The following is a 12,475-nucleotide window of genomic DNA, read 5'->3' as shown; positions in this document are numbered from 1 at the left end:
ATCAAATCCAGCCAATTTTGCAATCCACAGTTATCCACAGCCCAGCCAACCTGCCAGGCCAGCCCATCACTGCTGCTTACTAGGATTCCCTGCATAACTAAAAGCATAAGCTTTTAAAATCATATTACTCATCATTTAGCTAATAGTTAAATAGAGCATTTTAGTCCTTTTAATAACTTTTGAGTGCAGGTAACATGGATGCTTCCAAAAAGACGTTCCACAAGCATGTGTACTATTGTGAACAGAGAGTAAACAATTGGCTACCAAGTCTATAAACATCATTTTATTTCCCTTGAAAGATTACAACACATCTAAAGTTTTTTAAAGCATTGCTACAATATCCCCATCTTTCTAATAATCATTTTTATGAGGTTTTTACCCTAAAGAAATTGCTAGAAGTTAAATAAAAAACAGCATTACACATTACAGAGTAACAGGTCATTAATAACTCCTTGCAACTATTATAAATAGTCATGTATAACCTTTTTACACTGAAACACATTGAACAAGACATAATAAACTATTTTTTTAATATTGCATTTAAGTTATGATTTCTTTATAGTGTAATAGTTGATCTCATCTTCACCTTCCATGACAAGGCACAAGTCTTCCTCAGAGCCTTGGGGGAAGATGTGTAAAACAAACTGCTGTACTGCTTGTAAAGGCTCCTGTAAGCACCTGCAGTATGCTGTACTTCTAAAAAGCAGAACTGCACACACCTGAAATGCCCAGGGCTTCAGACAAGTGCTTGGATACCACTTACATAAAACTGTATGAGCATATTCACTGCTAGTGAACAGATTATTCAGCAAGTGAAGACTGCTGAAAGTGCTTCCCTCCCTTTCTCAAGAGAAGATACTGAGCACTTTGTAAGTGACATAGAGAAAGCAAGATCAGCTTCACAGCAACAGTCTGAACTCTTACACAATATTTTACCTAAAACACATAATACATATATGCACAGTATTACATACAGCTTCTAAAAGTGGTTTTCCTCTCTATCTGCACATAAACCCACACCTTTAATAAGTCCTGTATTTCCAAATCCAGGTACAATACCCCCTTCTGCTTTTGCAAGCAGCAGATTCAAGCATGGTAGGGAAAATAAAATTGGTACACAGAAGAAACATTAACCAGAAGAGAGTGACTTAAATGAGAAGGCAGGTAATGTATTATGAATCAACTCTCAGTTTTAGTACTTAAAGTGACACAAATTGCAATGGCTAAATTCTCAGCAGTAGAGCTACCTAAGGGTTTTTGTGCGGGGTTTTATTAGTATTTTTTGGTGGTAGTGGGTTTTTTTGTTGTTCCATTTTTGCCTTGGTGTGTTTGTTGTGTTTTTTATTTTTAAAATAAGTAATATATCTATCTGGGGTCACGAATGTGATCTATGAGTAAGAACAGACCAAACTCAGTCAAATCTGTCTAATTTGAGGAATGCAAATCACAATGAACAAGCATTTACAAGAACAGCACAGAGACCATGTCATGATGAGGAAAAATAAAACATGAGTGAATGAGATGATGTGCTGTCAGGCTTCTTACCCATTGCTGCTGCTGTTGGAGCTCCCTGATGGTATTCTCAGCTTGCTCCAGTTTAGTATTGGCCTCATCACTCTGCTGTTTGATGGTGGCCAGCTCCCGTTTTATGAGGTAGTTTTCCTCAGCCTCCTGGGCCCTTGTCACTTGTCCCTTAGGACATAATTTATTTTTTTTAAGCAATTGAGGACAAATCCAAGACAGTCTGTCTTTGTGATGCTTAGCTGCTTATTTCATTGGATTGGTTTTGCAATCAGCACAGAGCACAATTGGTTGAAATTTTAGGACACGACAGTACTAAACAGCTGCCTTAGTACTTTATTCACAGAGTTCAGCATACATTAAAAGCAAGCACAATTGTGTACTTGCATTCAATAAAATTTCCTCTCATGCAATATTACTCAGTTGTACATGCACAGATTTAAGTTCACAATATTCAGTGTTAATATGATGTCACAGAATCCATTCCTCATAGGAATTTGTAACAAAAAATGGGTTAGGAAAAATACATGCAGGTACTGGGTTCATGTATTTTTAGTAAACAAAATTAAACAAGTTTCTAGCAGGAGATTAGCTCTATATTTGTTCCAGATCAGCAAGGCAGGGATAGAATACAGCATGCAAATATGCATGCATTAAGACAGTTAGGGGTTTTTCAAGAGCGGGAGGAGAGTCATACAGTAAAAGACTAAAAGACTATACCTGTATCAATCTATCTGCCAAGGAAGCACTTTCCTACAAAGGAAAAATTCAGATAGGAATAAGAAAAAGAAAAAACAAAAAACAAAGGGGTGATAATAGTGACAAAAAAGACAAGAGCTGAGAGAAAGAAAATGCCCCAATTCTACCCTTTATCTGAAAGAGCTCTTTGTGAAAAATTAAGACAACTCAGCCTTGAAGTCCCTGGCAGCAGTCTTTTCTGCAATAGCTTTTGCACAATCTATCTTTGATACGAGAAGGTCTCAAAGCCAGATTTCCTTAACACTTAAAATTCACCTACAGGAGAGTGGGTATTTTTATGTGAAGGTCTTGCTTCCCTAATAAACAGAAGCTACTGATACAATCTTTGCATATGGATGCAAGAGCTGGTCTGTAATCCATCCAGAACATGAAAGGTAGGCATATTTTGAGCACAAAGGAAACTCCACAAAGAATTGAGTCATTCATGCACAATCAAAGCTTCCAAAAAGATGAAGCAGGAGGTTAAATGGTGCAAACTGTCAGACAAGTAGAAGATTTCAAGCATGACAGCTAATATTTTGTATTATTGGACTCTTGCAGTAACTCAATTGAGCAGTTCATAGATTCTCTTTTCTTCCCAAAGTCTTACAAGAATTTTTCATTTATGCACACTGAAAAGCACTACGTTCCACGCCCCTCCCCAATTTGCTCATTTAATTGTCTATCACACTTAAAAGTACTCTATTTAAGATGCTACAACAGAGAACACATCTATACATAGACCATCATTATTTTTAATGAAAGTTGCAAGGACAAAGTTCTAACTGGCTAAGAAGAGCTATTGCTTAGAAGTTAGTATATTTATCATTAAAGTCACTACAGAAATTATGACTAACTCATATAGTTCAGTATGAGAAAAAAGTATTTTAAAATAAAAATAAGTTTCCAACAGAAGAACTGAATGTTTGTTCACACTTTATGATCTGTTTTTCAGATGCTGTAATTATATTAATCTTCAGAAATTCTTATTAATAAATACTTCTCCCATTTTAAAATGTTCTAATTCCAGTAAGAATGAGATATTCTGAAAGTGAATTCTGAAAATTTAAGAACAGAATTTGCAAACACACAAGCATCTTGCCATTCATCAAGGATTTTGTCATTAAAAAAAAAATTAAAATCTGATTTCAAACATTTACAAGTTAGGTAAAAACCAGGGATATTTACTATTATAAATTTGCTAAATGAGCATTGCAGTGATTCACTACAGCTTCTAACTTTAAAATGTCAGCTCTTTTCAGTTAATTTTATCAGCACTTGCTATTAGGAACAAAGATGTTTACAAAATTGTACTTTTGGTCACAACTTTCACAGTATGTCCTCATTATGTGGATGTTTTCAAACTAAACTCAGAAAGTCAATTAGAATTTGACATAGATTGACTGCTTTTCTAAGAAACTGTTAAGGATTTAACATATTAAGTATGACATCTTTTAACTGTATCACTCTAACTCAAATCTTTACCATTTTCTTCCCAGTGGAACACAAACAACTATCTGTAACCCACAAGAGCATACAAGTGCATTGTTCAAAGATATTCAGGGTTAAGATGAACACATATGTTCTCATTCTGGAGCAGACCAGATCAGAGAATTTGACACCAGAACACAGGAGGGGCCACTGGAGAACAAAGTCTGCCTGTTGGCAACATATCAACAACAGCTACCATGCATACTTTTAAAGTTTTATCTAGTTACAATGGAGCCTTATAAAACTCTATTTATATTTGTGAGATTAAAGTCTTAAAAGATATTCTCCCCACCATGTACCCAAAATTGTTACAGAATTTCAGAAGCATATAGAACAAGTTAATGGCAGCAGACTCCCTGCACTGAAGTGAATGCTGCAACAACACCTCTCTACTGCTGCATTTGCTAGCGATGCAATAATCTGCCTTCATCTTCATCTCTGTGGTCACTGGTAGGTCTGTCATTTTGCTCCTATGCAAAATACCCAGCACCTTCAGTTTTTCAAAATTGAGGATTGTCTCACATTAACCTCTTTTCCACCCAAGCAGTCCACTATTTCATGTAGTCTTCTGGACTTTGAACTGATGCTTCTAATTCAGAAAAAAAACAGTACAAAAGTTGGGTATGTCAAAATGCTTGATTTCATATTCACTATCAGCCACACATCCTTAAAAATTTACAAGCACTGACCCTAATTACTTTGTTACTGCCATGCTATTTCACTAAGCACTGCTAGTAAACACCATAGATGAGAAGGAAAACCAGTAAGCTGAAATTCAGAAATTCCCATTTGATATACGTGCCATCAATTTAAGTATAAATTAACAGTGATTAAACTTCATCACCAACATACTTACTTTTTCTAATGTTTCAATGCGCTGTTTTAGGAGTCTATTTTCAGTTCGTAGCCTCTGAAAGGTAAACAGTTTAAAATTGTATTTCTCAAGTTCTAAATTGAAAGTTTGACAAAAATTAACAAGCCAACAACTTATTTATCTCATCACATCTCTGAAAATCAATATAAATGCAAAAGTAATTAGTGGTCTTTTAAAAATTCTTTTATATGATATACTAACTCAAAAGACGAGATTAAACAGCTTGATACAGAAATGATGTTGTTACACAAGAGCATTTGTATTGCATAGGATGAAAGCAATACATCTGCAGGTGAACCACAGACCTTAACTACACATTTGACTTGACAGCCTCCTCTTCATAAGCAAAGCTGGACACAGTCTTCACGGTTACAGGACATGAAAGTGCACCTCCTGCACTAGGACAGGCTAATGAGATCTATGAGGTTCCTTTCCTCTTCCTCACAAGATTTATGTTAAATGACATAGCATTATTTATTTAATCAATAAGATTATACTGAGAATTGTTACCTCACATGCCCTAGAAGCATCAAAGCATTATACAGAACTGCATATTTTAGCAGTGCATTTCCTATAAATTTTAGCTGTCAACATTCAGAAGAGCTCTGTATCCCTAGGAAACGAGCCCAAGAATATTATTACAGTCATGGCTTTATTCTGTCAGGCTAAGATAAAGACTCAATGTGCTTGCTTTTCATGTCCCTAAAATAACAGAGCTTCTTAGCAAAAGAGAGTAAGTTAGAAATGGTTTATAGAAGGTCCTAAAGCAGGGCCTAGAAAGATACAGCTCTGAGTTGCTGGTGTTAGTTATGGTGGGGTTTTTGGTTGCTTTTGTTGGTTGTTTTGCTTTGGGGGGGGATGGTGGTTGGGTTTTTTGTTTTTTGTTTGTTTTGTCTGGGGGGGTCTCTGGGGGGACAGCAGGGATGGGGAGCAGAGAAGGATTTGAATTAAAATACTAACTTGCTAAGTTAAGATATAGTTAAGAGGGCTACGAGGATGATTAAGGGACTGGAACACCTGCCTTAGGAAGAAAGGCTGAGAGACCTGGGGCTTTTTGGTCTGGAGAGCAGAAGACTGAGAGGGGATCTAATTAATGTGTATAAATATATGAGGGCTGGGCATCAAGAAGAGACAACCTCTTCTCATTTGTGTCCTGTGACATGACAAGGGCCAATGGATTCACGACAGAGCACAGGTAGTTCCACCTTTAACATGAGGAAGAATTTCTTTACTGTAAGGGTTACAGAGCCCTGGAACAGGCTCCACACCTCCAGAGCAGTTGTGGAGTCTCCTCCTCTAGAGACTTTCAGGATCTGTCAGGATGCATTTCTGAGTGACCTTGCCCCAGTTTTTGTCCTGTTCTAGCAGGAGGTTGGACTCAATAATCTTCAAAGGTCCTTTCCAAGCCCTGACATTCTGTGATTCTGAAATTACATCTGTCTTGCAAGTGATTTTATTCCACCAATCTGTCATCCAAGTCCTGCAAATCTTCTGATCTGGGATGTTGTTACAGCAGGTTCTAATGCTGCTAACTGCCTTGCTGCCTGCTACAACCACATCAAACTGTCTGAAAAAGCTTGGAACACCTTTGTGCTCCCAAGTGCAGGCCACTGAATTTTTCTGAAGAATTGATGCCTTAAAAAGTGATGTTGAAAAGCAAAATGACCAGCAGGACAGGAAGAAGGAAGGCTGTACCTCACTCCCTCTACTAAGCTTTACATACTACTTTTGCCCATCATTTCTCTCATTGTCTTTTCCCATGAAATGGACCAAAACCTGACACAAAGAACCAAGTACAGATCAAAAACTGTTGTGAAAAAAAATGAAGTGAAAAAAGAAAAAAAAATAATCAGCAAATGCCTATTTATATCATGGAGAAAAAAAAAAAAGTTGCAGTGATTATGTACATATAGGAGGTAGATCAGTTAGTAAAAGGGAAACATAAGCTGCAATTGCAGGATGGTTTTTTCCAGATTATGTACCAACTGCAGAAGCTCCAGAAGAAAAAACACAGAAAGAAGACTCTCAGTCTTGGGTCCAATGCATTAAGAAAAGATCAAGATCTCAAAATCAATTATTAACCACTCAAAAGTGCATTCTGATAAACTTCATCTTAACATGTGTTTTAAAAACTTCTTGTGTTAGACACCTAATCCTAAACCAACATATTTGGAACCTCTGGTAAATGAGGCCACCTATAACCAGGCTTTAGTCAGCAGAAAAAAGTGAAAATAGCTAAATACAGCAGGTTTCCATCAGATTTTTTTTGATGTCCAAACGCTCAGTAACTTCATTAAGTGTCCTTTATGAACAAGCATCCCATAAACAAATGCTGAAAGACTCTGGAGGTCTCATTTACATGTCCTACAAATACAGATGAAGTATGTGACCCCCACATGTAGGAATTAAACTGATCTATAAATAAATTTATTGAGGCTCTCTTACTTTAATTTCAACTTGTTCTTCCATTTCTTTTGTCTTTATTGTAGTGTATTCCTTTTCTAACCTAAAAATTTGAAATAGCAAATTATAATTAGAAAAACTGCATACAACTTGTTGGTATAATATCTAACAAACAACAGTAGAACAGAGATACATACTACTGATACTTCCTCTGTTTACATGGCCACTTCAAATACACCCCTATAAATATTCAGACTGGGCATTAAAACTAAACTTAAACGCAAGGATATGAACAGACTCTGTAATTTGAAGCACAAGTACTTGTATATATTTCTAGTGGCAATGATTTGGGGTTACTCTGTAATAACCACTCAATGTAATGATACAATATTCATTTTAATAGATTCAGCCAAAAGAAAACAGAGCTTGAAAAGTTTGAAGTCAGAAAGGCTCAGTGAGATTTGAGACAAAGATCTTAAACATAAAAAGGAATTTTGGCCCCTCTCCAGCAAGCCACAAAATTGTCCCAACTGAAAAAAAGAGGCAAGAAGGAGAAACAAACTGAAATATGAAAAGCCTCTACATAAGGCAACCAAGGAAGTTCAGACTCAGAATGGTAAGATTTTAAACTATATACAGTTACACGGGCTTTCAGAGAAAAAGTTTTTTTGAAAGCTTTGTTACTGATTCTGTTTTAGAAAAGACTTCACACTCTACAGCCTTGATCACTGGCCACTGACAGAAGGACTGGCAAATTCAACTTGAAAGACCCTAGCAAAATCTGCAGTCCAAGAACACTGAATGTACAATAAATAACACACAACTGGAGATGTGCCAAACTTAACCCTGGAATAACACAATATGTTCAGCTTGGCTTATCAGAACAATTTACCACAGGCAGAAAAGATAAGGCATGCAACTAACCATAAAAAACAAAACACAAAAACAAAAAACCAAACCCCTGTATTATGCTAAGGATTTCAAAGCCCAAATGAAAGTTATTTTACAAATATCAATGGTATTACAAAGTGTTGTTAATTTGTATTTCAAACAGCATTACACTTTATTATATATGCAGTCTTTAGCACTTTGAATACTTTTCCTGAGAACTAAAGTCATAAGAATTTAGGTCAAATCAAAGTTTAACCTTCTTTCCCTATTTCACCCTCAAAAAAACAAATAATCCCCTCACCAAAACCACCCCCCAGACTACTTTTCTATTCAGACCCTGTTTACAGTAAAGTGTTGTAATTCCCCATAACTTCCATCTTTCTTCAAAAGATCTTTAGGTTATTGCTATAAATGACATAAAGCTTTATTACAGTTAAGAAAAGTGACAAGTACTGCTTTAAAAGATTTTTCTTGCAGACAGAACTTCCATTTTAACTGCTTCTAGTATAAAACACCAAAAACTTAAAAGACGGAAAAAGCAAAATTAAGCAACGAATAACTAGCTTTAAAGATAAACAAACAGAAAGCAGCATATAGCAACAGTGTAATCTATTTTCTCAAAATGTTATACCTACTTTTTCATCTTTTTTGCATTGTATTTGACTTGGTAAGACGCTTGGATTAATTTGTCTGGACCACTGTCAAACTGATGTGGAATGACCTTTTGAAAGTGCTAAAAGCAATCAGAGCACAAGGTTACATGTCATTAATAGCTGCAAAGGAATATACAGACACACATTACACATTTCAGGTATCTCTTACAATTTTTATCTTAATTTACCTGTAACATTCCTTCCATGTCAAGTTGCAGTAATTCTGCTTGGTTCATTTGAAGTACTGCTAAACCTACTCGAAATACTATCTCTAAACCCTAAAAACAGAAGTTAAGAAATATCCAACAATTATTCATGGCATTGTCAGGACAGAATCATCACACCACTAACATGGGAAATCGTATCCAGTTTCTCAACCAAGCAAAAAAGCTACTGAAAAATTTCTCAATAAATTGGTACCAGGTTTCTTATTTTCTTCCAAAGACAAGAAGCCTGGTTATTTATTTTTGTGCCAGGAACACCCCACCATCCCCCTTCAACAGGTTAGTGCTGAGGTAAAAACTCTTGAGTGACACATGTTCTCTGTTCCAGCCATATCAAACATCTTAAACGTATCTAGCACAAAAAAAGCCCAGGTACTTCTCAAAAACACCACTTTAATTTCAGACATGGTACAATGCAATTAAGCTATTTAAAGAGATACAAGGGAATGTCTCACTCATATATACTATTTTGGACATGCTCAAGTGTAAGCTGAAAACACCCGTCATTGACTTATTATTTTCTAAGCAATGACTGCAGAGAGAGCACATAAATAGACCATGAAGTTTAGTTTGTCACCAGTTACAATCATGTAGATCTCTAACCCCTAAGCATGACTTAGGTGTCTTCAGGATAGTGACACTGAAGAACACCAAATCTCTTTGGCTAGTGTTCATCACCTGAACAGGAGAAGATGCCAACACTCCCTCATCTTGGCATGTATATCCACATGAAGGTTTAACTTTGGCTTAAAAGCAGCATTACTTTCCATCCCAAACTTACTGTAATACTGAGAAACTGATATCCCTGTTGTATGCAACACTATTGCATTGCTTCCGGGTTTACAGTACAAAGTTGCACAAAGTATCTACATTCAAAAGCTTCATTGCTCTTCCTTGACAAACTACATACATAGACATCTCCTACAAAACAATCTGATAGGTATAAGGACTGAAAACCAAGAGCATTTGAGATCTGCCCATCATAACAGGATTTATACGAATATCTAAATAACTGCTTTGAACAGCTACTCTTGAAATGGATCATGAGTATTGAATAGTTACCTCAGACATAAAGATATCAAATATTCTTGTTGCAATTGGTAGTGGAAAAGTTGTAAGGAATATAGTTAAAAACCATGACGATGCATACATAGAAGTGTGGAAACTCTGAGACTGAAAGTGCACATAAAGCTCTGGAAGATGCTCCTGGAAAAGAGGAAGAAACAATACATGTTAAGCTTCTGGTGGTAGTTCTTGTGTGTGTGTGTGTGTGTATTTTTGACAAACTTTGAATAAAAGAAGAAAACAGTTGATGTTTAATAGTGACAGCAGCTCTGTTAACACAGGACTTGAAAAGGATTTATTCACCATTCTCAAGAACCACACAAGACACATCCCACTTTAGAATGCTCTACAGCACTTCTACAGCTCAGACTACAAAAACACTTCCTAATTCTGATAGGAAGACAAAACCTTGTAAATCCCGAAGTCACATCTAGAGTGGGCTATAAAAAAATGCTGGAAAGATCTAGGATATGGCCAGAGACCTATGTCATATTTGCTGCTTAACATCGCATGCCTGATCTTCATGTCAGGAAGTGGCTCATGAATCTATTTGTCTCTATTGGCCTGACCAGGAAGAAAAATTCTGTTGTGCCCCAAATTTGACCACAATTTTAATTCTACATACGAGGACAGTTTTCATACAACCCCCCATTTCCATTTTTAAAAATAGCTACAAATTGACTGTGAAGACATTGATTTTCAGGATCTTCAATCCAAACAGAATTAGACATTCATATGCTTAAAATGTAGAAATGCAAATCCTCATGCTTCATTCATTGTTTAAAGCTGCTGAAGTTTTAAAAAGTAGACCATACAGCCACATGCATTTAGTTATTAAGTTCTGAAACTAGCTACTCTTGGGAGAGCAGCCCATAAGCCATCAGACATGCCCATTCTTGAACCATAGTTTCCGGGTTCTATACTAATAGTTACTGAAGAAAAAATTTGATAGATTTTGTACATACCTGAATCATGCATTCAAACTGGTACATACAAAGGCCCAGCTCAGCCATGCTTGGTTTAAAGAGTTCTCGTAGTCTGTAATCTTGCATTAATTTAACAAACACACAAAATGCCTCTTCTTCTGGCATCTATATTTAAAATAGAAAAGCACAGTAAAATTTCTGGACAAATATGAAGATATACAAGAGTGCCTGGGAGAGTTCAGAATTAAGTCTTTTTGCATGTGCAGTGGGTTTGTTTTGGATTCTTTGCTGTTTTTTGAATTAAAGGATTTATAACCAATTACTGTAATGAACTTCTGTATATATTGAATTTTGTCAAATTATTTCTAACCTGAAATGAAGGTCTGCAAGTTTCTTGTAATATACCAAAACAAAAGAAAGCAACACAAAGGCAGCTGTAAGATTATCACCTGTGAAGCTCCACCTGAACTATGAGATTTAGCATAATAGAACTGAGATGAGTAGTTGGACAGTTATAACAACACTGAGCAAAACAGCCATTCTGCCATGCAATCCTGCCTTAGGTCTGAGTAATAGATGTATTCCCCCAACTTAAGATAGCATCTTCTTGGCAAATAGAGACACACAGGAAAAAAGAAAATCTTTTTACTTTAACAGCTGCTCTTGACAATTCCATTATAATAAAATGATGAAGGAAAACTATTTCTAAACTTCCCAATAAAACATAATTATATATTATGCATTCTGGTAGAGATTTTAAAGCATCACATTTTTAATGTTTACCTGCATAAGTAGTAATCCAACTATAAAAGCACTTCCTTGACAGTATCCAACCTCACGATCCACCAAAGAGTAAGCCTGGAAAATAAAGTTTTTAAGACTCTCAATAATTAAAATCTCATTATCAATAAAAAGTAAGCATAGGTCATGCTGTTATTTTGCTAATAACTTCACTCTTCCTCTCCCAGATCAGGCAAGGACATTCTATTCTAAAGTTTTAGTCAGATCCTAAACAAAAATGCAACCAGTTTTCAACTACACGAATTTGCTGAAAGATAATAAAGACAGCTGGCATACAAACTGCAAAAGGCTACTATTTTTGTAGGAGACTGACCAGAGAAAGAAACAACAATTTTTTCAGAAAAATTAAGTGCTGCTAGGTGGAAGAAATGTGGTGATCTCCACAGATGTTACATCTTCATTTTAGAGCTGTGTAAGTTAACTATGATTTGGAAACTTGCTAACTTTCCTGGGGAAACTATGTAGCATAGAAAAGTCTTGTCTTTCAAAATTTAAGCTCTAGTACAATGAAGACAAAAAAAATACAAATTTAACTTCATGGTGACATCTCACACCTGCCACTTGCTGGTATCATTTTCAGGTTCAGGAACACTTGGACACTGAATGCCAGTCTTGTCTTGGTCAACACTGCTTACTTCCTGGCACCCTTTGTTCCATTATACACTGAGCAGTTAATATGTGACTCTGCTTTAATGCACACTTAGTATGTTTTTTAAATCTATAATACAGTAAGACCATTAATTATAGGAATACCATGTTTGAAAGCTACCTTTGAAACTAGAATGTAATCTTGTTAAACCATTTGTCCCGTGAAGTTTAAAAAACTTCAACACATGAAAGCAATGCAAGTTCAGTATGTGCAAGGCGAGTTATTTTTCAAGGTTTTGT

The 12,475-nt window shown here is 35.9% G+C and overlaps 1 protein-coding gene across 7 annotated transcripts in view; it reads right to left on the bottom strand.

The window, feature by feature from the left end:
• The window catches only part of EVI5 (ecotropic viral integration site 5), a 74,970-nt gene that overhangs the window by 43,216 nt on the left and 19,279 nt on the right, over window positions 1-12,475 (bottom strand). For all 7 annotated transcript variants that reach the window (XM_030455191.1, XM_030455193.1, XM_030455189.1 and 4 more), the window contains 9 exons: window positions 11,570-11,644; window positions 10,826-10,951; window positions 9,858-10,001; window positions 8,760-8,849; window positions 8,554-8,651; window positions 7,070-7,130; window positions 4,607-4,660; window positions 2,242-2,274; window positions 1,546-1,692 (listed from right to left, as the gene is read on the bottom strand). In XM_030455191.1, the coding sequence (XP_030311051.1) occupies window positions 1,546-1,692; window positions 2,242-2,274; window positions 4,607-4,660; window positions 7,070-7,130; window positions 8,554-8,651; window positions 8,760-8,849; window positions 9,858-10,001; window positions 10,826-10,951; window positions 11,570-11,644 (828 nt within the window). The remainder of the gene's footprint in view (window positions 1-1,545; window positions 1,693-2,241; window positions 2,275-4,606; window positions 4,661-7,069; window positions 7,131-8,553; window positions 8,652-8,759; window positions 8,850-9,857; window positions 10,002-10,825; window positions 10,952-11,569; window positions 11,645-12,475) is intronic.

Source organism: Calypte anna, chromosome 8 (genome assembly GCF_003957555.1).
Source record: "Calypte anna isolate BGI_N300 chromosome 8, bCalAnn1_v1.p, whole genome shotgun sequence".
Lineage (NCBI taxonomy): Eukaryota > Metazoa > Chordata > Aves > Apodiformes > Trochilidae > Calypte > Calypte anna.
Note: the sequence above shows the minus strand (reverse complement) of the source record. Positions and strands in the feature narration are given on the sequence as shown.